This window comes from Somniosus microcephalus, chromosome 19, assembly GCF_052327205.1.
Source record: "Somniosus microcephalus isolate GS21.2 chromosome 19, FLI_Smic_1.0, whole genome shotgun sequence".
NCBI classification, from domain to species: domain Eukaryota; kingdom Metazoa; phylum Chordata; class Chondrichthyes; order Squaliformes; family Somniosidae; genus Somniosus; species Somniosus microcephalus.
The window spans coordinates 36388751-36415260 of record NC_141005.1 but is presented as its reverse complement, the minus strand read 5'-3'; the positions used below and the strand labels follow the sequence as shown (position 1 = coordinate 36415260).

The 26510-nt window shown below is 50.9% G+C and overlaps 1 protein-coding gene across 6 annotated transcripts in view; it reads right to left on the bottom strand.

The window, feature by feature from the left end:
• brap (BRCA1 associated protein) overlaps positions 1-26510 on the bottom strand; it is a 69647-nt gene that overhangs the window by 31330 nt on the left and 11807 nt on the right. For all 6 annotated transcript variants that reach the window (XR_015072311.1, XR_015072312.1, XR_015072310.1 and 3 more), the window contains exons 4-9: positions 16793-16982; positions 16563-16676; positions 15858-16006; positions 13901-13976; positions 10986-11124; positions 7815-7924 (exon numbers count right to left, since the gene is read on the bottom strand). Coding sequence is in view for 3 of the 6 variants with exons in the window: in XM_085961550.1 (XP_085817676.1) it covers positions 7815-7924; positions 10986-11124; positions 13901-13976; positions 15858-16006; positions 16563-16676; positions 16793-16982 (778 nt within the window). In the remaining 3 variants the exon portion in view is untranslated. The remainder of the gene's footprint in view (positions 1-7814; positions 7925-10985; positions 11125-13900; positions 13977-15857; positions 16007-16562; positions 16677-16792; positions 16983-26510) is intronic.

Below are 26510 nucleotides of genomic sequence, written 5' to 3'. Positions count from 1 at the left end.
CCCCCCCTCTCCTCTCCCCTCCCTCCCCCCCTCTCCTCTCCCCCCCCTCCCTCTCCCCTCCCTCGCCCTCTCGCCCCCCCTCTCCTCTCCCTCCCTCGCCCCTCCCCCCCTCCTCTCCCCTCCCCCCCCTCCTCTCTCCCTCCCCCCCTCTCCTCTCCCCCCCCTCTCCTCTCCCCTCCCTCGCCCCCCCTCCTCTCCCCTCCCTCGCCCCCCCCTCTCCCCTCCCCTCCCTCGCCCCCCCCTCCTCTCCCCTCCCCCTCCTCTCCCCTCTCCTCGCCCCCCCTCTCCCCTCCCTCGCCCCCTCCCTCGCCACCCCTCTCCCTCCCCCTCCTCTCCCCCTCTCCCCCCCTCCCTCTCCCCTCCCTCGCCCCCCTCCCCCCCTCTCCCCCTCCTCTCCCCTCCCGCCCCCCTCTCCTCTCCCCTCCCTCGCCCCCCCTCTCCTCTCCCTCCCTCCCTCGCCCCCCCTCTCCTCTCCCCTCCCCTCCCTCGCCCCCCCCTCCTCTCCCTCTCCCCTCCCTCGCCCTCCCCCTCTCCTCTCGCCCCCCCTCTCCTCTCCCCCCCTCTCCCTCTCCCCCCCTCTCCCTCTCCCCCTCTCCCTCCTCGCCCCCCCTCTCCTCCCCCTCCCTCGCCCCCCCCTCTCCTCTCCCCTCCCTCCCTCCCCCCCCTCTCCTCTCCCCTCCCTCGCCCCCCCTCTCCTCTCCCCCCTCCCTCGCCCCCCCTCTCCTCTCCCTCTCCCTCGCCCCCCTCCTCCTCTCCCCTCCCTCGCCCCCCTCTCCTCTCCCCTCCCTCCCTCGCCCCCCTCTCCTCTCCCCTCCCTCGCCCCCCTCCTCTCCCTCTCCCCTCCCTCGCCCCCCCTCTCCTCTCCCCTCCCTCGCCCCCCCCTCTCCTCTCCCCTCCCCCTCCTCGCCCCCCCTCTCCTCTCCCCTCCCTCGCCCCCCCTCCTCTCCCCTCCCTCGCCCCCCCTCTCCTCTCCCCTCCCTCGCCCCCCCCTCTCCTCTCCCCTCCCTCGCCCCCCCTCCCTCCCTCGCCCCCCCTCTCCTCTCCCTCCCTCGCCCCCCCTCCTCTCCCTCCCCTCCCTCGCCCCCCCCTCTCCTCTCCCCCTCCCTCGCCCCCCCTCTCCTCCTCCCTCGCCCCCTCCCTCTCCCCTCCCTCGCCCCCCCCTCCTCTCCCCTCCCTCGCCCCCCCTCTCCTCTCCCCTCCCTCGCCCCCCCCTCTCCTCTCCCCTCCCTCGCCCCCCTCCTCTCCCTCCCCTCGCTCCCCCCTCTCCTCTCCCCTCCCTCGCCCCCCCTCTCCTCTCCCCTCCCTCGCCCCCCCCTCTCCTCTCCTCGCCTCCCCTCCCTCTCCCCTCCCTCGCCCCCCTCTCCTCTCCCCTCCCTCGCCCCCCCCTCTCCTCTCCCCTCCCTCGCCCCCCCCTCTCCTCTCCCCTCCTCGTCCCCCCCTCTCGCCCCCCCCTCTCCTCTCCCCTCCCTCGCCCCCCCTCTCCCCCCCTCTCCTCTCCCCTCCCTCGCCCCCCCCTCCTCTCCCCTCCCTCGCTCCCCCTCTCCTCTCCCCTCCCTCGCCCCCCCCTCTCCTCTCCCCTCCCTCGCCCTCCCCTCTCCTCCCTCCCTCGCCCTCCCCTCTCCTCTCCCCTCCCTCGCCCCCCCTCTCCTCTCCCCTCCCTCGCCCCCCTCTCCTCTCCCCTCCCTCGCCCCCTCCCTCGCCCCCCCTCTCCTCTCCCCTCCCTCGCCCCCCCCTCTCCTCTCCCCTCCCTCGTCCCCCCTCTCCTCTCCCTCGTCCCCCTCTCGCCCCCCCCTCTCCTCTCCCCTCCCTCGCCCCCCCTCTCCTCTCCCCTCCCTCGCCCCCCTCTCCTCTCCTCTCCCCTCCCTCGCCCCCCTCTCCTCACCCCTCCCTCGCCCCCCTCTCCTCTCCCCTCCCTCGCCCCCCCCTCTCCTCTCCCTCCCTCGCCCCCCTCTCCTCTCCCCTCCCTCGCCCCCCCTCTCCTCTCCCCTCCCTCGCCCCCCCTCTCCTCTCCCCTCCCTCGCCCCCCCTCCTCTCCCCTCCCTCGCCCCCCCTCTCCTCTCCCCTCCCTAGCCCCCCCTCTCCTCTCCCCTCCCTCGCCCCCCTCTCCTCTCCCTCCCTCTCTCTCCCCTCCCTCGCCCCCCCTCTCCTCTCCCCTCCCTCGCCCCCCCCTCTCCTCTCCCCTCCCTCGCCCCCCCTCTCCTCTCCCCTCCCTCGCCCCCCCTCTCCTCTCCCCTCCCTCGCCCCCCCTCTCCTCTCCCCTCCCTCGCCCCCCCTCTCCTCTCCCCTCCCTCGCCCCCCCTCTCCTCTCCCCTCCCTCGCCCCCCCTCTCCTCTCCCCTCCCTAGCCCCCCCTCTCCTCTCCCCTCCCTCGCCCCCTCTCCTCTCCCCTCCCCTCCTCTCCTCTCCCCTCCCCTCCCTCGCCCCCCCTCTCCTCTCCCTCCCCGCCCCCCCTCTCCTCTCCCCTCCTCTCTCCTCTCCCTCTCTCCTCTCCTCTCCCCTCCCTCGCCCCCCCTCTCTCCTCTCCCTCCCTCGCCCCCCCTCTCTCCTCTCCCCTCCCTCGCCCCCCCTCTCCTCTCTCCCCTCCCTCGCCCCCCCTCTCCTCTCCCCTCCCTCGCCCCCCCTCTCCTCTCCCTCCCTCGCCCCCCTCTCCTCTCCCCTCCCTCGCCCCCCTCTCCTCTCCCCTCCCTCTCTCCCCCTCTCTCCTCTCCCCTCCCTCGCCCCCCCCTCTCCCCTCCCTCGCCCCCCCTCTCCTCTCTCCCCTCCCTCCTCTCCTCTCCCTCGCCCCCCCTCTCCTCTCCCCTCCCTCGCCCCCCCTCTCCTCTCCCCTCCCTCGCCCCCCTCTCCTCTCCCCTCCCTCGCCCCCCCTCTCCCCTCCCCTCCCTCGCCCCCCCCCTCCCCTCCCCTCCCTCGCCCCCCCTCTCCTCTCCCCTCCCTCGCCCCCCTCTCCTCTCCTCTCCCCTCCCCGCCCCCCCCTCTCCTCTCCCTCCCCCCCTCTCCTCTCCTCTCCCCTCCCCCCCCTCTCCTCTCCCCTCCCCCCCCTCTCCTCTCCCCTCCCCTCTCCTCTCCCCTCCCCCCTCTCTCTCTCCTCTCCCCTCCCTCTCTCTCTCTCTCCTCTCCCCTCCCTCGCCCCCCCCTCTCTCCTCTCCCCTCCCTCGCCCCCCCTCTCCTCTCCCCTCCCCTCCCTCGCCCCCCCTCTCCTCTCCCCTCCCTCGCCCCCCCCTCTCCTCTCCCCTCGCCCCCCCTCTCCTCTCCTCTCCCTCGCCCCCCCCTCTCCTCTCCCCCCTCTCCTCTCCCCTCCCTCGCCCTCCCCCTCCTCTCCCCTCCCTCGCCCCCCCCTCCTCTCCCTCTCCCCCCCCTCTCCTCTCTCCCCTCCCTCGCCCCCCCCTCCTCTCCCTCGCCCCCCCCTCCTCTCCTCTCCCCTCCCTCGCCCCCCCTCCTCTCCTCTCCCCTCCCTCGCCCCCCCTCCTCTCCCCTCCCTCACCCCCCTCCCTCGCCCCCCCCCTCCTCTCCCCTCCCTCGCCCCCCTCTCCTCTCCTCTCCCCTCCCTCGCCCCCCCTCTCCTCTCCCCTCCCCTCCTCGCCCCCCCTCTCCTCTCCCCTCCCCCGCCCCCCCTCTCCTCTCCCCCGCCCCCCCTCTCCCCTCTCTCCTCTCCCCTCCCTCTCTCCTCTCCCCTCCCTCGCCCCCCCTCCTCTCCTCTCCCCTCCCTCGCCCCCCCTCCTCTCCTCTCCCCTCCCTCGCCCCCCTCCTCTCCTCTCCCCTCCCTCGCCCCCCCTCCTCTCCCCTCCCTCACCCCCCCTCTCCTCTCCCCTCCCTCACCCCCCCTCCCTCGCCCCCCCCTCCTCTCCCCTCCCTCGCCCCCCTCTCCTCTTCTCTCCCCTCCCTCGCCCCCCCTCTCCTCTCCCCTCCCCTCCCTCGCCCCCCCCTCTCCTCTCCCCTCCCTCGCCCCCCCTCTCCTCTCCCCTCCCCCGCCCCCCCTCTCCTCTCCCCCGCCCCCCCTCTCCCCTCTCTCCTCTCCCCTCCCTCTCTCCTCTCCCCTCCCTCTCTCCTCTCCCCTCCCCTCCCTCGCCCCCCCCTCTCTCCTCTCCCCTCCCTCGCCCCCCCCTCTCCTCTCCCCCGCCCCCCCCTCCCCTCTCTCCTCTCCCCTCCCTCTCTCCTCTCCCCTCCTCTCCCCTCCCCTCCCTCGCCCCCCCCTCTCTCCTCTCCCCTCCCTCGCCCCCCCCTCTCCTCTCCCTCCCCTCCCTCGCCCCCCCTCTCCTCTCCCCTCCCTCGCCCGCCCCCTCCTCTCCCCTCGCCCCCCTCTCCTCTCCTCTCCCTCGCCCCCCCCTCTCCTCTCCCCCCTCTCCTCTCCCCTCCCTCGCCCCTCCTCTCCCCTCCCTCGCCCCCCCTCCTCTCCCCTCCCTCGCCCCCCCTCCCTCGCCCCCCCCTCCTCTCCACTCCCTCGCCCCCCTCTCCTCTCCTCTCCCCTCCCTCGCCCCCCCTCTCCTCTCCCCTCCCCTCCCTCGCCCCCCCTCTCCTCTCCCCTCCCCCGCCCCCCCTCTCCTCTCCCCTCCCCCCCTCTCCTCTCCCCTCCCCCCCTCTCTCCTCTCCCCTCCTCTCTCCTCTCTCTCTCCTCTCCCCTCCCTCTCCCCTCCCTCGCCCCCCCCTCTCTCCTCTCCCGTCCCTCGCCCCCCCCTCTCTCCTCTCCCCTCCCCTGCCCCCCCTCTCCTCTCCCCTCCCTCGCCCCCCCCTCTCCTCTCCCCTCGCCCCCCTCTCCTCTCCCCTCGCCCCCCCTCTCCTCTCCCCTCCTCTCCTCTCCTCTCCCCTCCCTCGCCCCCCCCTCTCCTCTCCCCCCTCTCCTCTCCCCTCCCTCGCCCCTCCCCCCTCTCCTCTCCCCTCCCTCGCCCCCCCCCTCTCCTCTCCCCTCCCTCGCCCCCCCCTCTCCTCTCCTCTCCCCTCCCCCCTCCTCTCCTCTCCCCTCCCTCTCCTCTCCCCTCCCTCGCCCCCCCTCTCCTCTCCCCTCCCTCTCCTCTCCCCTCCCTCGCCCCCCCTCTCCTCTCCCCTCCCTCTCCTCTCCCCTCCCTCGCCCCCCCCTCTCCTCTCCCCTCCCTCGCCCCCCCCCTCCTCTCCCCTCCCTCGCCCCCCCCTCCTCTCCCCTCCCTCGCCCCCCCCTCCTCTCCCCTCCCTCGCCCCCCCCTCCTCTCCTCTCCCCTCCCTCGCCCCCCCTCCTCTCCTCTCCCCTCCCTCGCCCCCCCTCCTCTCCTCTCCCCTCCCTCGCCCCCCCTCCTCTCCCCTCCCCTCCCTCGCCCCCCCCTCCTCTCCCTCCCTCGCCCCCCCCCTCCTCTCCCCTCCCCTCCCTCGCCCCCCCCTCCTCTCCTCTCCCCTCCCTCGCCCCCCCCTCTCCTCTCCCCTCCTCGCCCCCCCCTCCTCGCCCCCCCTCCTCTCCCCTCCCTCGCCCCCCCCTCCTCTCCCTCGCCCCCCCTCCTCTCCCTCGCCCCCCCCCTCCTCGCCCCCCCCCTCCTCGCCCCCCCCTCTCCTCTCCCCTCCCTCGCCCCCCCCTCCTCGCCCCCCCTCCTCTCCCCCCTCCTCTCCCCTCCCTCGCCCCCCCCCTCCTCTCCCTCGCCCCCCCTCCTCTCCCTCGCCCCCCCCCTCCTCTCCCTCGCCCCCCCTCCTCTCCCCTCCCCCCCTCCTCTCCCCTCCCTCGCCCCCCCCTCTCCTCTCCCTCCCTCGCCCCCCCCTCTCCGCTCCCTCCCTCGCCCCCCCCTCTCCTCTCCCTCCCTCGCACCCCCCTCTCCTCTCCCTCCCTCGCACCCCCCTCTCCTCTCCCTCCCTCGCACCCCCCTCGCCCCCCTCCCTCCCTCGCACCCCCCTCGCCCCCCTCCCTCCCTCGCCTCTCCCCTCCCTCCCTCCCTCGCCTCTCCCCTCCCTCCCTCGCACCCCCCTCTCCTCCCTCCCTCGCACCCCCCTCTCCTCTCCCTCCCTCGCACCCCCCTCTCCTCTCCCTCCCTCGCACCCCCCTCTCCTCTCCCTCCCTCGCACCCCCCTCTCCTCTCCCTCCCTCGCACCCCCCTCTCCTCTCCCTCCCTCGCACCCCCCTCTCCTCCCCCTCCCTCGCACCCCCCTCTCCTCCCCCTCCCTCGCACCCCCCTCTCCTCCCCCTCCCTCACCCCCCCCCCTCCCTCACCCCCCCTCCTCACCCCCCCCCTCACCCCCCCTCTCCTCTCCCTCACCCCCCTCCACCGATCAGCGCCTCAGGGCCGGCCAGTGCGCGGCCTAGCGCGTGAGGCCCGGCCTGACTCACCTTAGCTCAGGTCACGCTCCAGGCCGACGTTGATGCGCGCGCCGACTCCCGCCCCGCCAGCCTTTACTAAGATGGCGGAGATGGCTTCGCTCAGCTCAGCCCTGCGCCGCCAGCTTTTACCAAGATGGCAGCGATCACGGGGCGGGACAGGACGGGACGGGCGGTGTCTAGCTCGGGCGTGGCTGGCTAGGAGAGGCCGAGGCTTCGAGGCCTGCAGGTGGGGTAAGCCTCCAAGGTTGCGGCGCCCGGCGGAGGTAGCGAGTCAAGAGGAAAAAAAAGAGGGTGAAAGGTAGGAAAATTAATCAGCTTAGAAAAAGTATTTACAAATTAATTTACTTTTTTTTTTTAAAAAACAACTTCCCCTCCACACACAGAAAGTGGGAAAAATAAAAGACACAAAGTGGGAAAAATAAATCGTTAGGAATCAAGATGGCGGCCACTCACCTTAGCTCAGAAGGATTAAGCCTGCCCACACACGCAATGAAACACCCCCCGTGATGCACCGATTGGTCAACCATCAGGTTAATCCCCTGTACGATTGGTCAACCATCACGTCACTCAACGCTAATGAGCGGAATGTTGCCGTTTTTTGAACCTTTTTTGTATACTGTCCGAACAATTTTTGTCTGACCAAAAAGTAAATACGCCTATTGGACTCCCCTAATGATAAGCTTTCTTTTGATATAACATATGCGTAGGTACGCTCTATAACTTTTGATTGTACAGACAGACAGACCGTTTTATATATATAGATGACAGGGAAGGACACAGTTCACTAAGCACTGGCTTTTGCAAACTTGTCAAAAATGTGAATTTCCAAAAACTCTCAACAGCAGCAAAACTGCACTGTTTATAATGGCAAATCAGATCCAAGTTATGAACTACTTGGACCCCGTTTGCTTCGATAAATGAGTTTTAAAATAAACATTTGTAGGAAACCACTCACATTTCTTGCTTCTCACCATCAACTTTCCTTCAGCTGGGAGAGGTGGGTGGGGTGAACCAAAGCCTACTCAGTGAAAAACACCAATGCCACTGCTGCTTGCTAACAATCTGTCTGCTCCAAGACCATGAAAAAGTATTCACAAGCTGGTCCATCTAGTGGCTCAGTTACCAATAGTCAATGCTCACTCAAACAGTGGGAAACAAATCCCAGCAACAAATCTTTAGGCAGCAGGTTATCAGCATGCGTCATTTAAATAAATATTTCTGTGTTCAACGCATTCTCACATCTAAACATATATGCGTTATACTGCAGAGTGGCCAAAATAATTTCACCATGTCACATTCCACTTTCCTGCAGGGGAAGGCAACAGCAGCAGGAGCTGAATATGAACAATCTCTTACAGGTACACTTTCCACAGGACCAAACAATGCCTGTGGAATTCTGCAGCCAGGACACTCCACTAGCACAGTTGGAGAAAACAGCGCAATAGCGGACAGCAGTGATGGACACGAGTGTTAGGGGTGGAAGGTTGTGTTGAGAAAAGAACAGGAAAAAAAAAGGTTATGAGCAAGTACTTGAAAAGTCCACTGACCTCTAACTGAAGGGCATCAATTTTTTCATCCTGACAAGTGTCACCCTCACACTCATACTGGACAATCTTTCCATCTGTTTTACTGGCCACCAAGCGATGAACATAGTTATCTAGAGAAACCAAAACACAACTTCAAAATAATGAAGAGTTTGAAGACTCTGGCGAAAGACATTGAGTTGCTGTCCAGCAAATATAAAAAGCATCGGCAATTGTTAGCCTTTTGATATTTTACATTTGCATTCATTCACAACTAGTTTTGTTGTACGCCCAAAAATTAATCATATCTACCAACATCCTAATCTAAAAGCAACTTACCATTTAAAATATAAAAACGGAAAGTTTCCTGGATTAAAAAAAAAAATAGTATTGCATTGCAGATGACACAAAACTTGGAAGTACAGCGAACAGTGAGGAGGATAGTGATAGACTTCAAGAGGAGATAGACAGGCTGGTGGAATGGGCGGACATTTTGGTAGGAAGAACGAGGAGAGGCAATATAAACTAAAGGGTACAATTCTAAAGGGGGTGCATGAACAGAGAGACTTGGTGGGTGTAAGTGCAAAAATCGTTGATGGTGGCAGGGCAGGTTGAGAAAGCAGTTAAAAAAGCATACGGAATCCTGGGCTTCATAAATAGAGTACAAAAGCAAGGAAGTTATGATGAACCTTTATAAAACACTGGTCCAACCGCAACTGGAGTATTGTGTCCAATTCTCAAGGAAAAAAATTTGCAGGGCTACGGGGGAGTGGGACTAGCTGAAGTGCTCTTGCAGAGAGCCGGCACTGACTCGACAGGCTGAATGGCCTCCTTGTGTGCTGTAACCATGCTATGATTGTATTTAGTCTGATGCCCACCCCACCCCGCAAAAAAGAAAAAAATAATTTTTCTACGTTAAGAAATGCTTTGGAAATACTTAAGCTTTTTTAAAAAAATCAGTTTTCCTTCAGCTAATTTAGCCAGCAAATTGAGAGGCAAAGTAGTATTGTCCCTCCCACACTTAAATTGGTCTAGATACAGACTAGTCAGATGCGTGAGGTCTGTCAACACTTGTGATTCTCAAAGGGAGCCCTGATGCAGCCTCTCCACAGGAATCTCAAAGTACTGCCAAAGCAGAACCATGGTATCAGGGATGACATCACTGGCTCCATTTGAGCACTTCCTTGAGATTCCTGCTTCTGGATGCTGCTTAGTACTCCCTTTGAGAATTGGGAATCTTAGTAACTCAGCATAATTGGGAGAAGTATCATTGTGAATATCTCCTTAATAATATTTCAAAAGAATCAGTCTACTTTAATTTTGTATTTTAATTATTATGGCCGAATGATTCTTAAAACATCTAGAATTTGATCAATTTCAAATTTTTGAGCCAATGGCCTCACACAACAAAATAAATATTGGCCCAGAAATTCGGGTCTCCACGGGTGAGTACGCATGGGGTACTCACCCGTAGGCCCGATGGAAGTGCCGGTTTCCTGCATGCACGGGAAACCGGCACTTCCTGCTTTTTACAAGGTAAGTGGTGAATTAATTAAAATTAAAACATTTTTCCCCACAGGTTTATTATTTTTAAATACTTTAAAGCAAGGTAAGTTTATTTAGCCCCGTTAGAAAATAAAATTATTTTTTTCAAAAATTTAAATTATTGTTTAAAAGTTATTTCATGTAATTTATAGTTTATTTAAAAAATGTGATTTTTAAAAAATTTATTTGAAGTTTTAGTGCTATTTTGGGGCCGTAGTATTTATAAGTCTTGACAGCACTTCCTGTCAGACTTATGAATGAAGCATTCCCTGCTCTGATTGGCTCCCCATGGCCCACGTGATCCCAGGGGACGCATCGAACTAACTGCGCACCTGGGATACGCAAGCACTGCGCGCCGGCAGCTGGACCAGGCCCCGGATCGGAATCCCACGCGGGCCCACAGCTCAACGGCCGGCGCGCAAGGCAAGTGCAGGTCGGGGGCTTGCACCCGCGGGAAGCCCCCGACCCAAATTTCTGGGCCATTAGCAAATGTCAAACTGCAAGCAACAGGTTCCAGTCTTATACCAAGTACCAAAAGCTAACTCCATCATTCTCTCCATAAAATAGGAAGCTAATTCAGAGTTTTTAACACCACTGCTGCCCTGATCAGAGCGTGAGATACCTGGTAGCTAATTGCTTGGTTGGGAGTTAATAGGCCGTAATTTGCAGCCCCTATGGGTGCGTACGATGTGCGCACATGCCTGCAATGGCCGCACAAGGTCCGGGTTTAGGCATGCGTTGCGCATGCGCGAAAACCCAGAACTTGCGATGTCAAGAATTCTCTTGCCAGATCCCCAGGAAAAGGGCCCCCGCAGGCGGAGAGTTGGGCTACTTGCCCAACTTCTGCCCAGCTAATGCCCGTGAAATTCTTATGCCTGGTAAAAGCAGGCGTAAGGCCGGCTTTTACCAGTTTAAGAGTTTTAAAAAACAGAAAATTAAAATGTTATCAATAATTTATACATTTAAAAACTTGTTATTTTTTGCCCCTTTAAAAAGTCAATTTATTTTTCAAAAAATTAATTGTTTTAAACATCTAATTAAATGCAATTTTAATTAATTTTAAATGTGATGGTTTTAAAAAAAAAATTATTCGACATCTACGTGTATTTTTTTGGGGTATTCCCATTCATGCTTATAGGGCTTCTGTACATACGGAATCACCATAAGTATGAATGGGGATTCCCTTCTGTCATTTGTTGGTCCGGCCCACGTGATCCCAGGGGCGCTCGCGAACCGCCTGCGCCAGAGATACGCGCGGGTACCCGGAGAAGCCCAGGACCGCGAGTCTCCATGGATCCCGAGGCCCCAGGTATGCTGGCATAGATATTTGCGGATCGGAGGCATTTCCCCGCGGGAAGCCTCCGACTGCAAATTCAGGGCCATAGTAATTTAACACATAATGACTATTAGTTTCAGATATCCACAGCTGCCTGATTTGAATCCACAGCCAGAAGCATGTAGTACTCTTAATACTAGGGTACCAAGCATTAATCATTGCATCTGCATCATAAGAATATAACTCATTAATCGTAAAAGTACTGAAGTTATTTTTATTTTAAAAATATATAGCTAGGTCAATAAGATCAATGATATGACTCAGCAATTCAAAGGCTGTTTGCTTGTGAAAGAGAACGTTATTAGCATAGTTACCTCCTGCATAGTCCCAGACTCTGTGATTGGTGAGCTGCATGGCATACGTGTGTTGCGTTTCTTCAAAGTGTTTATATGCGTGACGACTGACGTATCGACCACATCCTATGTGTCCACATATCAAACAAATCCACAGGTTCTGTGGGTGAGGGGGGGGAGGGGGAAACAAGAAATTGAAATTTAAAAAAAATTACACTGAACATGAATAACCTCGAATTCTTTCCACACATTTTCTGCAATGTTAGCAGCAACACAGATTTAATGTCTCGGATGAGTGAAAGAATCTTTTATCCAGTCAGTGGTGGGATGTTCCATTATTATGTATTGAAGAATACAAGTTATCATCCAGGTTTACTGGTTGATCTTCTATACCACTGCTCACAAACAGAAGCAAAAAAATTAAAGTAAGTTTCCCTCCCTTCCTCCCTCTCTCGGATCAGTTTCCAGAACAGCAAATATAGAAGCATAGAAGATAGGAGCAGGAGTAGGCCATTCGGCCCCTCGAGCCTGCTCCGTCATTCAATGCGATCATGGCTGATCATCCAAATTCAGTACCCTGTCCCTGCTTTCTCCCCATATCCCTTGATCCCTTTAGCCTTAAGAAATATATCTAGCTCCTTCTTGAATATATTTAATGAATTGGCCTCAACTGTCTTCTGTGGTAGAGAATTCCACAGGTTCACCACTCTCTGGGTGAAGAAATTCCTCCTCATATCTGTCCTAAATGGCTTACCCCTTATCTTTAGACTGTGACTCCTGGTTCTGGACTCCTCGCCATCGGGAACAGCCTTCCTGCATCAAGGTGCATTTGCACTAGTGAGGCCCTCGGAAAGCTGTAGTAAAGTGTAAACGTTGGGAGCCAAGGCCCCTACAGTTCTAAACATTGTACGTGACCATAAGGAATGATTATGGACGTTAGGTGTTCCGCACAGTCTGAGTGACATTGGGGGTGAAATTTGACCTGGGCGGGGACGCAAAACAGGCAGTATCGCACCGGTTGCCCGTTACACGCCCCGCCCAATATTCTGCTCCGTTCACTTCAATAGACTTGAATGTGTCGTAAACGGGCTGCAAAAGCAATTACGCCGGTCTTGTGTCCCACCCAGGTACACTTTCACCCCCTAAAGCTCGCCTTTAAAACAACCTCAGGAACCTCCCCCCCAGATTTTATGATCTTGGTTAGTAATACTTTTCTAATTTGAGCGTGTGATATATAGCAGGGCTGTGCATTCATGCAGGGTAGCGTGTTATTGAAGTAGGCAGACTCCGAGCCCCCATCCTGCATAACTTTCTCACATTGGCACCATTCTCTATGACAACCACACTAACTTAGAAGATGGCTTTAAACAGGCCACTACACCCAAAGCCACTGAATGTAACATACTCAACCAGAAACCAACTGCCCCTCAACCATTGCTATTGATGACGGGTCTGTGCACAAAGATCTTGGATTTGCCAAGAGCACGAATGGCCAGGTGGCCATCTGAGGTTGATCTTAGTAAAACTGAGCTCCACGCTTTTTATTCTGAAGTGCACGGCCAGGCATGGATAATGATGATGGTTTTCCATTTGTAAATGGAAACTTCCGCACAGAATATCTTGTGTTTACCCCTTAGGGTTGGGAAAGACACAGCAAAACTGCCACAACTGGGGCAGACGGTAGAGAATGCGACAGCACGTGAGGTAACGTAGGCCAAAGCAGTCTGACAGTACCATTCGTATTTCTATAGCAAACTATGCTACAGTTGAATAAAATGGCAAATACTGCAATAAACATCTCTGCTGTGTACCACTGAAGTACTGAAACAGAACAGATTCAGCCAATAAGCAAGGGCAAATAACAATGCGACAGCAGACTCCACAAATCTTTTGTCTCAAAGAAAGTTAACCAGCACAGCGACTGAAAACGACCCAGATGGTAGCCTACTGAAAAGAAATGGAATGTGGTCCCTTCAAAGAACAAATGCAGCTTTACAAGCATGGATATCTTAACACGAAATTCAGAGCTCTTGACACAGCTTCTCTAACAGGTACATTCTAAATGGATTACTTCTTAAACCTGCTTTATGTAACACGTGTGGTCTTAAAAACAAAATAATCTTGTTATTCCATGTACATAAGAGGACAGAATAACTCTGAACTAGAAAGCATTATTTTTAATGGTAAGGGGAAATTATTGTACAGTAGCACATCTGCTTCTCCCCTTTTCCAATGAGAATACTTCAATAGTCAGGAGCAAAGTGAGGTTTTGTGGGTTATCCCCACTCTGAATGCTATGTGTGACATGTTAACAGTTTTGTTAAAAGGGTCAATAATAAAGACTGAAACAATCAAATGAAAGTTAGAAAACACTACAAAATGGTTTACATGCACAAGAAATACAGAATTGGTACATGAAAAGGATAGGGTGAGGCATACAGTCCTCTGATCTGAGGTGTGGGCTTGAATCTACTCCAAACAAACTAGCACAGAAGACAAAATAAAATAGCCCTCGGGGTGAAAGTTTGTTCATGCGAAAGGAGTTTGGGCAGTCTCAACCCAGTGCCTTCTGGCATGTGTCCACCAGACATAGCTGGCCATAGTTCAGCTCAAATGACCAATCACACTCAGAAGGCCACAGAGTAACAGGTGTGAGGAATGGAAAATGTTACACTTACGCAGTAGGGGGTGCTTTGCTCAGGATGTGGCTAAGGCACATTGCTGAGGCAGAACAGAGTTTTCTCTGCACCTGCTACAAGTGACCCACAAAGGCTTGATGAGACACTGGTGCCAAAAGTGGAAATACATTCCACTCTATAATCCAGACAACACTCACCATGGCAAGCATTCCTTTTTTTTAAAAAAAATACAAAGAATTAGTACCTGAAGTGTTTTAATCCCATTACAAGCGTTCTTTATTGTTCTTACTTACTTACCTCCTGGACTCCACACTCAAAACATTTGTTTTCTTCTACTGGCTCCGGGGTCTGACAGTATCGGCAAACTGGGCACCTAAGACAAATAAAGTGATTCTTAGGTTATTAATTAACCCAGCATGTGACATTTATCATTAGGTAAGCAAACTGCTCACTATCTTTATTTACATGCAAGTTGCAGGAATGTTGCAACTTTCATGCACACTAAATGCCAAATGCAGGTGCAAATGAATACATCTCTGAGTTCTAAAATATTTACATAATGGCAAATAACCAAGTCTTAATAGTAAAAACGAATGCTTGGAAGAGCTTCAAATCAAGATACCAAGTCATGAGGTAAAATTTGTTTATCTTGAACAAACAACTTCAAAGGCACAATAGAGGACTGCGTGGTACAGTGAGCTAAAACACCAAGGGCTAAAAGTTGAGTAGCGCCCCACTTCGCCGGGGTGCTACTTTTAGCACCCCAGAAAAATTAGCGCTCCCGCGCTGGAACTTGAGAGTGGTTGCGCCCCAAGGGGGAAGCAGGGCGCTACTGGGAGCGCCCTGCATCCCTCTTGGGGCGCTGTGAGTCAATATTGCGGCGTTATGTGCCGCAGCGCCACACGCTGCGGCACATTGCACCGCGGTATTGCAGGCCTTCCTCCCCTTCTTAAAGGGGAGGGGCCTTGTGCAGCGCGACCTGGGGCCCAGCTGGGCCCCCGGGGATCAGGAGTGCAGGCAAAAGAGCCCGGCACTCAAGAGAAGTGCCGGGCTCTTGGAGCGCAGCCAGCACTCCCCTGGGGGGGGGGGGGGGGGGGGGGGGCGGTTCAGGTGGTCTGGGACAGCAGCGCAGGCAGGTGGCCAGCAACAAAAATGGCTGCCCCGCACCTCACCTTTAAATTGCGCCTCACCGGCCACAGGTACGCCCCCAACCCCGTTGGACATAGCGTCCGGCGGCAAGTCAGGGGGCGCTCATGAAGATCGTGGCCGGGGCGATGCGCACGCCAATGACGTCATCGCCAGCGGCGCAGGGCACTACCAGTTAGTGCCACCACTAACCTCCCGCTGAATTTTGCGGGAGGCGTGGGCAGTGCCACGCCCGGGCGTTAGTTGGTTTGCGTCCTGTTAGCGCCCTCTTAAGGCACTAACGGGAGGTGCAACCAACTGAATTTTTCCCCCCAAGTTTGCCAAATTCGTCCAATTTGGAGCCATCTCATTTAACCTGGTGTGCTCTCTGCACATTTTTTTTTGCAGCTAACATTTTTTATAGCTGCAGTGTTACCCTAATGAGAGCCAACTATTGTACTAAATCCACCAACACAGATTTGCCGACCAAAGCACCAGGATTCGGTAAGCTATAAAGGTGCTCAGAGTAAGCAGCGTCGTGCACTTTGCGGTGGCAAGATAAATTAAACTGGGGTTTGTCTAGCATTTTTCTACAAATAAAAAAAATCATGACTCTTCTATTAACAGTTTCATTCTGTACCAATATAATGTGCTATTACTAGTTTTTCCCTCCATTCTTTTATAACTTGTTCCATGCATCGCACAATTCAGTTTCTCACCCGCTGAAATACTTTGACTACATATGCATATTTTTGATTGAAAGCACCCATATCTGAATTGAATTATATGTCAGCACTTAAAGCTGAAATGGAAGATCTTGCTTCATGTATCTGACAGAGCTTTTCCTTCCACAGATGAAACATTAGCTATCAGATTTTAAATGCTGTTACTACCAAGATATTTCACTGAAAGATTTTGTGTTGTTGTGTAGGATTTTTGCAGTGTGCAGAGTAAAATCTGAATACATTTTCAACAATCAAACCTTTAAACATCTTTTCCCACCCCCACCCCACTGTACATCAAATACATCACACAGCAACTATGCAGACAGTGGGAGCTGCTACATGGAGACGTTCTTACTCTTGATAACTATCCTGTATTTCCTCAGTTTAAATTCTGTGTGACTTACGTTGTGTCCTCCCAGTGTTGCAAGCAATGACTATGAAAGCTGTGATTACAGAGTATTGTTAGAACCCCATTTACAGATTCGTCCATTCTTTCCAGGCACACAATGCACGGTGGTAGCTCAGTTACACCCATTACAGGAAGACTGGCTCCCTAAAAAGAGAGAAAATATAAAAACAACATTTCTAGGGAAAACAGAAAGTCAGATTCTTGCAATCACAATGGGAGAAACAGAATGTTTTTCAAACAGAGCCCGTAACAGCTCGTAACTGGAATTTTGCTAAAGAGTTGCTGTCAAGTAGGCTCCACTGCAGCTAAGACAATTCTATTTCTTCCAGTACAAATATTCCTCTTCCTTTAACTCTATTATTTTAAGTGTCTAGCTTCCTTCTTCAGTCAGGATAGGGAGGAAGAGGATAGTCAAAGTCACAGACATTTTCGCAGTTGCCAGGGTTGCTCCATCAGCTCACTTCAATGGGGAGGGGGTTGATCTCGATTATTTTCCATTCCTTCTTTCATTCCCCTCCCTTATAGTGAGACAGGGTGCTGACAACCGACAAAACCTATCCATTGAACATTATAATTCACGCAGACCAAATGACAGAATAAACTTATATTCTTCTGGCTAGGCATCCACTGCTGCTATTTAGCCACAGTATTTGACTGCATTACAATGCTGTCATGTTAATAAATATGGCAGAATACCTACATCCTCAGATTTGATGACCTCTGCCCTTTCCACGTATACCAGCTGACAAACATCATCCTCAATAGAATTAAATTGCCGACCATTACAAGCAGTATAAAAGCTGTCTGCTTCTGCCTAAAAATGGGGAAAGGGGAGTAAAAAGATTGCACTGGTCAAAGCAGTATATTTAACACTTCTACAACCCCAAATGCACAATTCTGACCAGAACGGGAAAAAAACTAATTTCTTACCTGAGAACAAAATTTGACGAGAACCATATATTGGTTTGGGGTGGAATCTCTTATTATTTTCATGTGCTCAATCGAATCATCAAATGGAGCAACAAACCTCATAAGATCATGGCTGGTCATGGTGGCTGGGACGGTAAGGATGCACAACATGGCACTGCGCCTCACATCTTCTTTTAAGGACGTCATCTTGCTATGGAAGAAAAAAAAGACTATACTTCTCAACTCTCCTAGAAATTGCAGGACGATAATGATGAAATATTCATGAGTACCAACAACAGATCAGCATTTAGTACCAACAGTTACAGAAACAGGGTGCCAGTATTTCAGGATCTGGCATTAGTGAAAGAATTAATGCCTTTGGTGGAAACACGCTGCAACATATCCATTACCTGGATGATATGAGGCAAGCTCTTGGATAGTCTCCAGAGGTACATTCACCTTAAGTGAAAACATTACTAATGTTCTAGTTTCCTTTAAAAGCTCAAATTAAAAACGGTTCGGAGGTATATTTCCCCCCCCCCCCTCCACCCTCCACCCCCCCACCCCCCGTGTGTGCAAAACTAAATAAAATTTATTGCACAAAACTGTTTTGGGTTTGTGACAGTTGAATGAAAGGGTTTTTCTTTATTCTTAGAGGAAACTACACCGCTTAATATTCATTGGCTTCCTGGTAGCTAAGCACTATTTTGCTAAGCAACAAATAAGTTGTACGTGCATGAATTGCTGCTCATTACCTTTTTAATCGAAAGGACAGTTTCTGCTACATAACATGGGTAGATTTATAAAAATAAAACATTGATTAAACACGTCAATAGATTTTGGAGGATATCAGCAGCAATATAATTATTCATCTTTCCGGACAATAAAAAGCTGAAAATAATTACTGCAAGTATCACATGCACCTGCACAGTAACTTGTATTTTTCGTTAGCCTGGCCCCATTCAGCCCAGTTGGTAGTAAGGAGAAAATCAAACACCCATTCTCTCCCCCTACTTAATAACTCTTGAAACTGCTCCATGTAAATAGGCCATTTCCATGAAAGAGCAAGAACACAGATGCTAAAGTCAATGATGAATTCATACAATGAGGCAAGAGAGATTCAAAACTCACAAGCGTGTAGGAGTTAGGACAGCTTTCATGTGGTGTCATAGTAGGACATTCAGCAGTAAACGATTAAAAGATTATCTGACCTTTTATGTTAATACAAAAGTAGTGAACAATGTGACTACTGTTAAAACAAGTGCACGAGTTGCCACTCGATTACATTTCACTGGTATGAAAAATGTAAATTCATACATTTCCATAGAATTGCTACCACATAACATATTGGGATTCTATATATAGATGAAAAACATGCAGAATCCTGAATGAAAATAATATAAAAAGCAACCAAAACAACAGTATGCCCAGAAAACTCTCATTATTTTTGAAAGCTAAAAACCCGGGGGTTGTCTTAGTGACCATTTCCACCTGATAGATGTTACCAGCCAGCAAGTGAAGTACTAGTTTTGCTTTCTTTTTACTATTTTTGCTCCATTCCTCCTTTCATTCTCGTTTCCTTCTAAAGTAACAGAAAATGCTATAAACACTAAACAACATTTCTAAAGGGAAATGATATGGGGGGGGTCATATGCTCATCACTTATTTGGACATGTCCATTCAAAATATTAGGCCATCTTTATCGCTTTACAGATGCCGATGGATGTTGTGTATTACGAGCATTTCTGTTTTATTTCAGATTTCCAGTTTTTCTTTTTAATCTCTACTGTTGCGTTTTTTACCATTTTGTGTTTCTTACCATTTTGTGTTTCTTGCTTGGTTTCCCTAATTTGTGTCTCCCCCACTACGTACAAAAATTGAAAGAGTCAGTTTTATGCTTCAGCGAGGGGCCGCCTAGCCATTGTGAGCGGCAAGAATGAAACTGTTCTACAAGCCTACAGTATATGATCACTACAAGTTATAGCGTAGATTTTCACAATGGAGTTTGCATTCTCCAGGGGGTTCACAAAGCGATCCCGAGGAGCCAGGAGACCATCAGATCTTTGACCCCCTTATCAGTTCCCTTTCGAGATGTTGTTTAGTGCTTACAGCATTTTCTGTTACTTTAGAAGGGAACAAGCAAGAGAATGAAAGGAGAAATGGAGCAAAAGTAGTAAAAAGAAAGCAAATTTTAGTATTAGATCAAAGGAAGAGGCTTATAATGTTGCCAAAAATAGTAAGCCTGAGGATTGGGAGGATTTTAGAATTCGGCAAAGGAGGACCAAGAAATTGATAAAGAAAGGGAAAATAGAATATGAAAGTAAACTAGCGAGAGCCATAAAATCAGACTGTAAAAGCTTCTATAGGTATGTAATAAGGAAAAGATTAGCAAAAGTAAATGTGGGTCCCTTACAGGCTGAGACAGGAGAAATTATAATGGGGAATAAGGAAACGGCAGAGAAATTAAACAACTACAGGAAACTCTCGATATACAGGCACCCAAACAACCGAAAATCTTGGTTAACCGGCAAAATTCAGGAGTAGGTTCAGTTAAGTTTTTCTTCATATTAGTGGCCGTGTCTTGATTCTTGGCTGTGTAATCGGGGGTTTCTGCACTTGTTGCTAAGCAACAGGGACTCTTGCTCTGTGGCCGGGGTTCTTGCAGCTGTTGCTAAGCAACAGGGAAGCCTGGATTTGTTGCTGTGTACGGAGCTCTCGTACCTTTTAACTATAACTCTCTGTAATCTGGACTTTTTGATAAACCGGCACCACGCCGGTCCCGGATAAAAAAAAAAAGAGTTCCCTGTACTTTGTGTCTGTCTTCACAGAAGAAGACGCAAAAGACTCCCCAGAAACCAAGGGTCTAGCGAGAATGAGGAACTGAAAGAAATTAGTATTAGTAAAAACTTAGTACTGGAGAAATTAATGGGACTGAAAGCCGATAAATCTGATGGCTTACATCCTAGGGTTTTGAAAGAGGTGGTTATAGTGGATGCATTGGTTGTCATTTTCCAAAATTCCATAGATTCTAGAATGGTTCCCGCGGATTGGAAGGTAGCAAATGTAATCCCACTATTTAAGAAAGGAGGGAGAGAGAAAACGGGGAACTACAGACCAGTTAGCCTGACATCAGTAGTAGGGAAAATGCTAGAATCTATTATTAAGGACGTGGTAACAGGGCACTTAGAAAATCATAATAGGATTGGGCAGAGTCAACACGGATTTATGAAAGGGAAATCGTGTTTGATGAATCTGTTAAGAGTTTTTTGAGGTTGTAACTAGCAGAATAGATCAGGGGGAAACCAGTGGATGTGGTGCATTTGGATTTTCAGAAGGCATTCGATAAGGTGCCACACAAGTGTTATTAAACAAAATTAGGGCTCATGGGGTTGCGGGTAATATACTAGTATGGATTGAGGATTGATTAATGGACAGAAAACAGAAAGTAGGAATAAACAGGTCTTTTTCGGGTTAGAAGGCTGTAACTAGTGGGGTACTGCAAGGATCAGTGCTTGAGTCTCAGCTATTCACAATCTACATCAATGGTTTGGATGAGGGGACCAAATGTAAAATATCCAAGTTTGCTGATGATACAAAGTGGAGTGGGAATGTAAGTTGTGAGGAGGATGCAAGGAGGCTTCAAGGGGATATAGATAGGCTAAGTGAGTGTGCATGAACATGGCAAATGGAATATAACGTGGAGAAATGTGAAGTTATCCACTTTGGTAGGAAAAGTAGAAAAGCAGAGTATTTTTTAAATGGAGATTGGGAAATGTTGGTGTTCAGAGGGACCTGGGTGTCCTTGTACACGAATCACTGAAAGTTAACATACAGGTACAGCAAGCAATTAGGAAAGCAAATGGTATGTTGGCCTTTATTACAAGAGGATTTGAGTATGAGAGTAAAGGGCCCGGGTGAGACTATACCTGGAGTATCGTGTACAGTTTTGGTCTCCTTACCCAAGGAAGGATAATACTTGCCATAGAGGGAGTGCAACGAAGGTTCACCAGACTGGTTTCTCGGAAGGGGAGATTGTCCTATGAGGAGAGATTAAGTAGAATAGGCCTATATTCTCTAGAGTTTAGAAGAATGAGATGTGATCTCATTGAAACATACAAAATTCTTACAGGGCTTGACAGGGTAGATGCAGGGAGGATGTTTCCCATGGCTGGGGAGTCTAGAACCAGGGGTCACAGTCTCAGAATAAGGGGTCGGTCATTTAGGACTGCGATGAGGAGAAATTTCTTCACTCAGAGGGTGGTGAATCTTTGGAATTTTCTACCCCAGAGGGCTGTGGAGGCTCAGTCGTTGAGTATATTCAAGACAGATCAATAGATTTTTGAACAATAAGGGAATCAAGGGATATGGGGATAGTGCAGGAAAGTGGAGAGGAGGTAGAAGATCAGCCATGATCTTTTTGAGCAGGCTCGAAGGGCCAAATAGCCTACTCCTGCTCCTATTTCTTATGTGCACCTAGGACAGGGCAGACTGCGTACTGGGAGGAGACTCTTGAGAATTCTGTATTCCAATTTAATTTTTTTTGTCTTTGTTGACTTACTAGCATAATAACATTTCTTGCTGTATACTGTATTTTCTGTAATAAACAACACTGTTTTCCTTTGGGTACCTGTCACTTAGTTTCAGGAAATAGAACTTTAGGTTCTAGGCAATATTTGTGGTAGACATAACACCGCAGTGCTGGACACTCAATTGGGAGACCAGTGTTCAAACGAGAGTAGATCGAAGGCTGCACTTGCTCCTTCCCTATAGAGGAGAAGTTTCACCAGTCTCAGTCATTTTGGCACGGGTCTCTTCCCACACAATTCAGGCGAGCCACCTGGCAAGTTGATCAACAAGCAGTACTGATGGTCTCGACAGAAACATGCATGAACTAGACTCACTCCAAGTTCCCAATGAAGGACATGAGGAATGATGGGGAGTGGGGAAGAGGTGTATAAAACTACACCAGAGCTCCAACATTAGGCGATGCAAATGAAAAAAAATCAATAATTAGTCACTCCTGCCTTCAACAAGACAAACTCTCTGATCCCGATCAGACAAAAGGGATTATTTAGAATGCAGGCAGATTCATTTTCTCTGGTAAGCACTTCCTGCACTGGGAACAGTGAAGCATTCAAATCAAGTGCAAGTCCACAGGATGTGGTTGCAATCAGATACAGTTGCATTAGCGAGTCTGGGAAAAATGTTAACTTGTTAAAAAAAACTGATATACAATTTCTGCTTATAGCAGCATTTCAAAGTTGGACAAAAATCAAATGATAGTTGACCTCTCCTTCAAATACAGTGGAACCAATTAGAGAGAAAATATACCGTGCAGTAACACCCCTACTATAATTCAATGATTTGCAGACTTATAAAAAGCAGTGCATTTCATTCTCATCCTTTAGCTCATGAAAATTGGAACTCACTTCACCAATAATGCAAATTGATGCCTCCAGATTTACAATGCTTGCTCCTGGGGTTCATTCCATATCAGCTGCAGGTAGCAGTCACTCTCAGGATCACAAGCTCTTCATGAAATACGATACAATTCATCAACAGATTGGCACCCTGAGACTGGCACCTACAGATGAGCTTCAGTTTACTGGCTCCTCCCTTTATCACCTAGCTGCTGATGGAGGATGCAGGCAACACATTTTAAATTGTACAAACTACTTTCAGATGCCGCTCCCCCTCCCACATCCGCTGGAGCACACATTTGTAGGGGGCTCCAGAGGCATCTTTCTTCCCTTGGGAAATATTGAATTTTAATTAAAATTGTGCATTCGGTTCACTTCAAACACTTAACTTCACAATTCATAAATTCTTAGCTAAAAAACCTATAGGAACAATTGACATTTGGATTAATCTACAATCAACAGACCATCACTTCCTCAAAGGCTGTCTCAACATTCACTCTTTCCACTTCAGAGTTATTTCCCTCCCCCTTCACAGAGACACACCTCTAATCTACTGCCTCAGTTCATAGAGACCATCTCCCTCAATCAACCTCCCTCCCCAAAGCTAACAGACATTGTACCTCCTTGATGTACTCCTGGCTGCGGCTCCTATCTGATAGTGCTGCTTCATTGCAGGATTGGACTCCGTGCTGCAGGCAAGACTTTGATTTATCATGAGACCAGTTGCTCAGTGAGGTTTCGAAGTAGCACCATCAGGTACAAAAGACAACTGGGACTGGCAGAAAATACGCCAATCCAGAATAGAAGCAAAACCTGACCAACATTTCAAAAAAGCTATCAACTCAAAAACATATAGACCTGTGGCATAGTTACACTGAGAGCGCAGTAGTGCATAGGGCTCGTCCTAACTTAAGTTGCAGGTGTACCCAACATTTCATCACTTCTATAGCTGAAGTTATGGGGAATTACCTCATATTTCTTGTAGAGAACCTGCATGATAATGTACGAGTACCCAGTTACTAAACCTGATTATTAAATTGTTTATACAGCTGTCAGTGACATGGGACACACGTTTCTCCCTGCTCACTCAGGTTCCTAGAGTCAATCTTCATTGCCCTCCTCATTCTTCAGTTCACCCGGTCACTCTTCTCCCATTTCCTCCAGTTCGTGCTTGCAATCTTCACCCCTTTCACCCTCAATTCATGCTGGCATTTTTCCCTCCCACCCTCCCTGGCAGTTCATGGTGGTCCTCTTTCCCCCTCCCCCATGGTGGCCCTCATCCTCCTCCTTCCATCCCTTCACTGTCCCTTCAGTTCAAGCTGCCATTTTCAACCCCACCCCCAGGTCCCTTTACAACCACAATACATTAACTGATCTTTGGCAAACAGTAGTTTAGTAACCATAACACAATTGGTAACTGAAGACCCATTCACTTGTACCCAAAAGTAGGATAAATGTCACAGAAAGTCTAAACAGTAAATAGGAATTGCATGCATCTAGCTTAAATGTTGCCAATTAAAAAGCATTACTCACTCCTCTATTTAGCCATTTCCTGAAATAGAGACCTACTGATGGGAAATGGTCTAAATTGGGTGCATTAGCAGCGACATATCATCCCATCTACACTGCATGGTATTACTCCAGTGATGTTATTGAGGTCAACACATTCCATCCCAGCACGTGTGAACAGCTCTGAATGACTATTTGCCTCAACAAACTCAAACATAGAATAGGAAACAATCCAAGCCAGCAGCCCAGCAACTATCGATTATACTAAAAATTAGTCAAAGAACAAGCACACAGACAACTTCCAAGTTAGCTTCAATTACAAAGCAATATTTTATCAATGTAGTATCAAGAGCAGCAGTTGGTACTGCAGCAAAATGGCAGTATGGAACATGCCAGCAGAAGCAGTATAGTTACTAGAACTTCAATAAAGTGTAATAATGGGCATGCAACATTTTCACACTTATATCCACTTGAACTGCAAAAAATACTCGAGTATACCTATAGATACTATCCTTTCAAATTGGAGAGATCATTACACAACATTATTCTGAAGTATTGGTGGTTCCAAATCGGTCGGTGAGGTTGGCAGGCGTGGGAGCAATTTAAGGTGATGAATTGGGAGTAACACACAACATGGATATACAAAAATGCATTAGAAATAAAAGGGGGGCTTTTGGCAGTTACAAAAGACTAAAGACGGAAGAAGCCCTAGAGGAGTATAAAAAGTGCAGGGGCATACTTAAAAAAATTAGGAGGGCGAGGAGGGGCCATGAAATAACACTGGCGAGCAAAATAAAGGAAAATCCTAAGATGTTTTATAAGTATATTAAGGGCAAGAGGATAACCAGGGAAAGGGTAGGGCCCATTAGGGACCAAAGTGGCAATCTGTGTGTAGAGCCAGAGGATGTAGGCGGGGTTTTAAATGAATTTTTTGCATCTGTGTTCACTATGGAGAAAGACGATGCAGACATAGAAATCGGGCAAGGGGACTGTGACATACTTGAACATATTAGCATCGAGAGGGAGGAGGTGCTAGCGGTTTTAGCAGGCCAAAAAGTGGATAAATCCCCAGGCCCGGACGCGATGTATCCCAGGCTGCTGTGGGAGGCAAAGGAGGAGATTGCAGGGGCTCTGACACAAATTTTCAGAACCTCTCTGGCCACAGGGGATGTACCAGAGGACTGGAGAACAGCTAATGTAGTACCATTATTCAAGAAGGGTAGCAGGGATAAACCAGGGAATTACAGGCCAGTGAGTCTAACATCTGTGGTGGGGAAATTATTGGAAAAAATTCTGAGGGACAAAATTAATCTCCACTTGGAGAGGCAAGGATTAATCGGGGATAGTCAGCATGGCTTTGTCAAGGGTAAATCATGTCTGACAAATCTGATTGAATTTTTCGAGGGGGTGACTACGGGGGTGGATGAGGGAAATGCTGTGGATGTGGTTTACATGGACTTCAGTAAAGCTTTTGACAAAGTCCCACATAGGAGACTGGTCAAGAAGGTAAGAGCCCATGGGATCCAGGGTGCCTTGGCGCGTTGGATCCTAAACTGGCTGAGTGGCAGGAGGCAGAGGGTGATGGTCGAAGGTTGCTTTTGTGACTGGAAGCCTGTGTCCAGTGGGGTACCTCAGGGATCGGTGCTGGGTCCCTTGTTGTTTGTGATCTACATAAATGATTTGGATGAGAATGTAAAAGGTATGATCAGTAAGTTCGCAGATGACACGAAAACTGGTGGGGTGGTAAATTGCGAGGAGGAAAGCCTCAGGCTACAGGACGATATAAACGGGTTGGTCAGATGGGCGGAAAAGTGGCAAATGGAATTTAACCCTGAAAAGTGCGAGGTGATGCATTTTGGACAGACAAATAAGGCAAGGGAATACACAATGAGTGGTAGGACCCTAGGAAGTACAGAGGGTCAGAGGGACCTTAGTGTACATGTACATAGATCCCTGAAGGCAGCGGAGCAGGTAGATAAGGTGGTTAAAAAGGCATATGGGATACTTGCCTTCATTAGCCGAGGCATAGAATATAAGAGCAGGGAGGTTATGATGGAGCTGTACAAAACGCTGGTGAGGCCACAGCTGGAGTACTGTGTGCAGTTCTGGTCGCCTCACTATAGGAAGGATGTGATTGCTTTGGAGAGGGTGCAGAGAAGATTCACCAGGATGTTACCTGGGATGGAGCGCCTCAGCTATGAAGAGAGGCTGGACAGGCTGGGGTTGTTTTCCTTGGAGCAGAGAAGGCTGAGGGGGGACCTGATTGAGGTGTACAAAATGATGAGGGGCATAGATAGGGTAGATAAAGAGGAACTTTTCCCCTTAGTGGGGGGGTCAATAACAAGGGGGCATAGATTCAGGGTAAGGGGCAGGAGATTTAGAGGGGATTTGAGGAGGAACTTCTTCACCCAGAGGGTGGTTGGAATGTGGAATTCAATGCCTGAAAGGGTGGTAGAGGCAGGAACCCTCACAACATTCAAGAAGCATTTGGATGAGCACTTGAAATGCCATTGCATACAAGGCTATGGACCAAATGCTGGAAAATGGGATTAGACTGGACAGGGATGGATGGGCGGCGCAGACACGATGGGCCGAAGGGCCTCTTTCTGTGCTGTATGACTCTATCTATGACTCTATTACAGCACATTACAAGGCTATGCTGATAGGGTTCGATGAAGTAGGGTGGGAGGAGGCTCGTGTGGAGCATAAACACCGGCACAGACCAGCTGGGCCGAATGGCCTGTTTCAATGTAATATTGGCATAAGTGCAATTTTTCCAACAGAACACAAAGCTAAAATATACCTAGTGA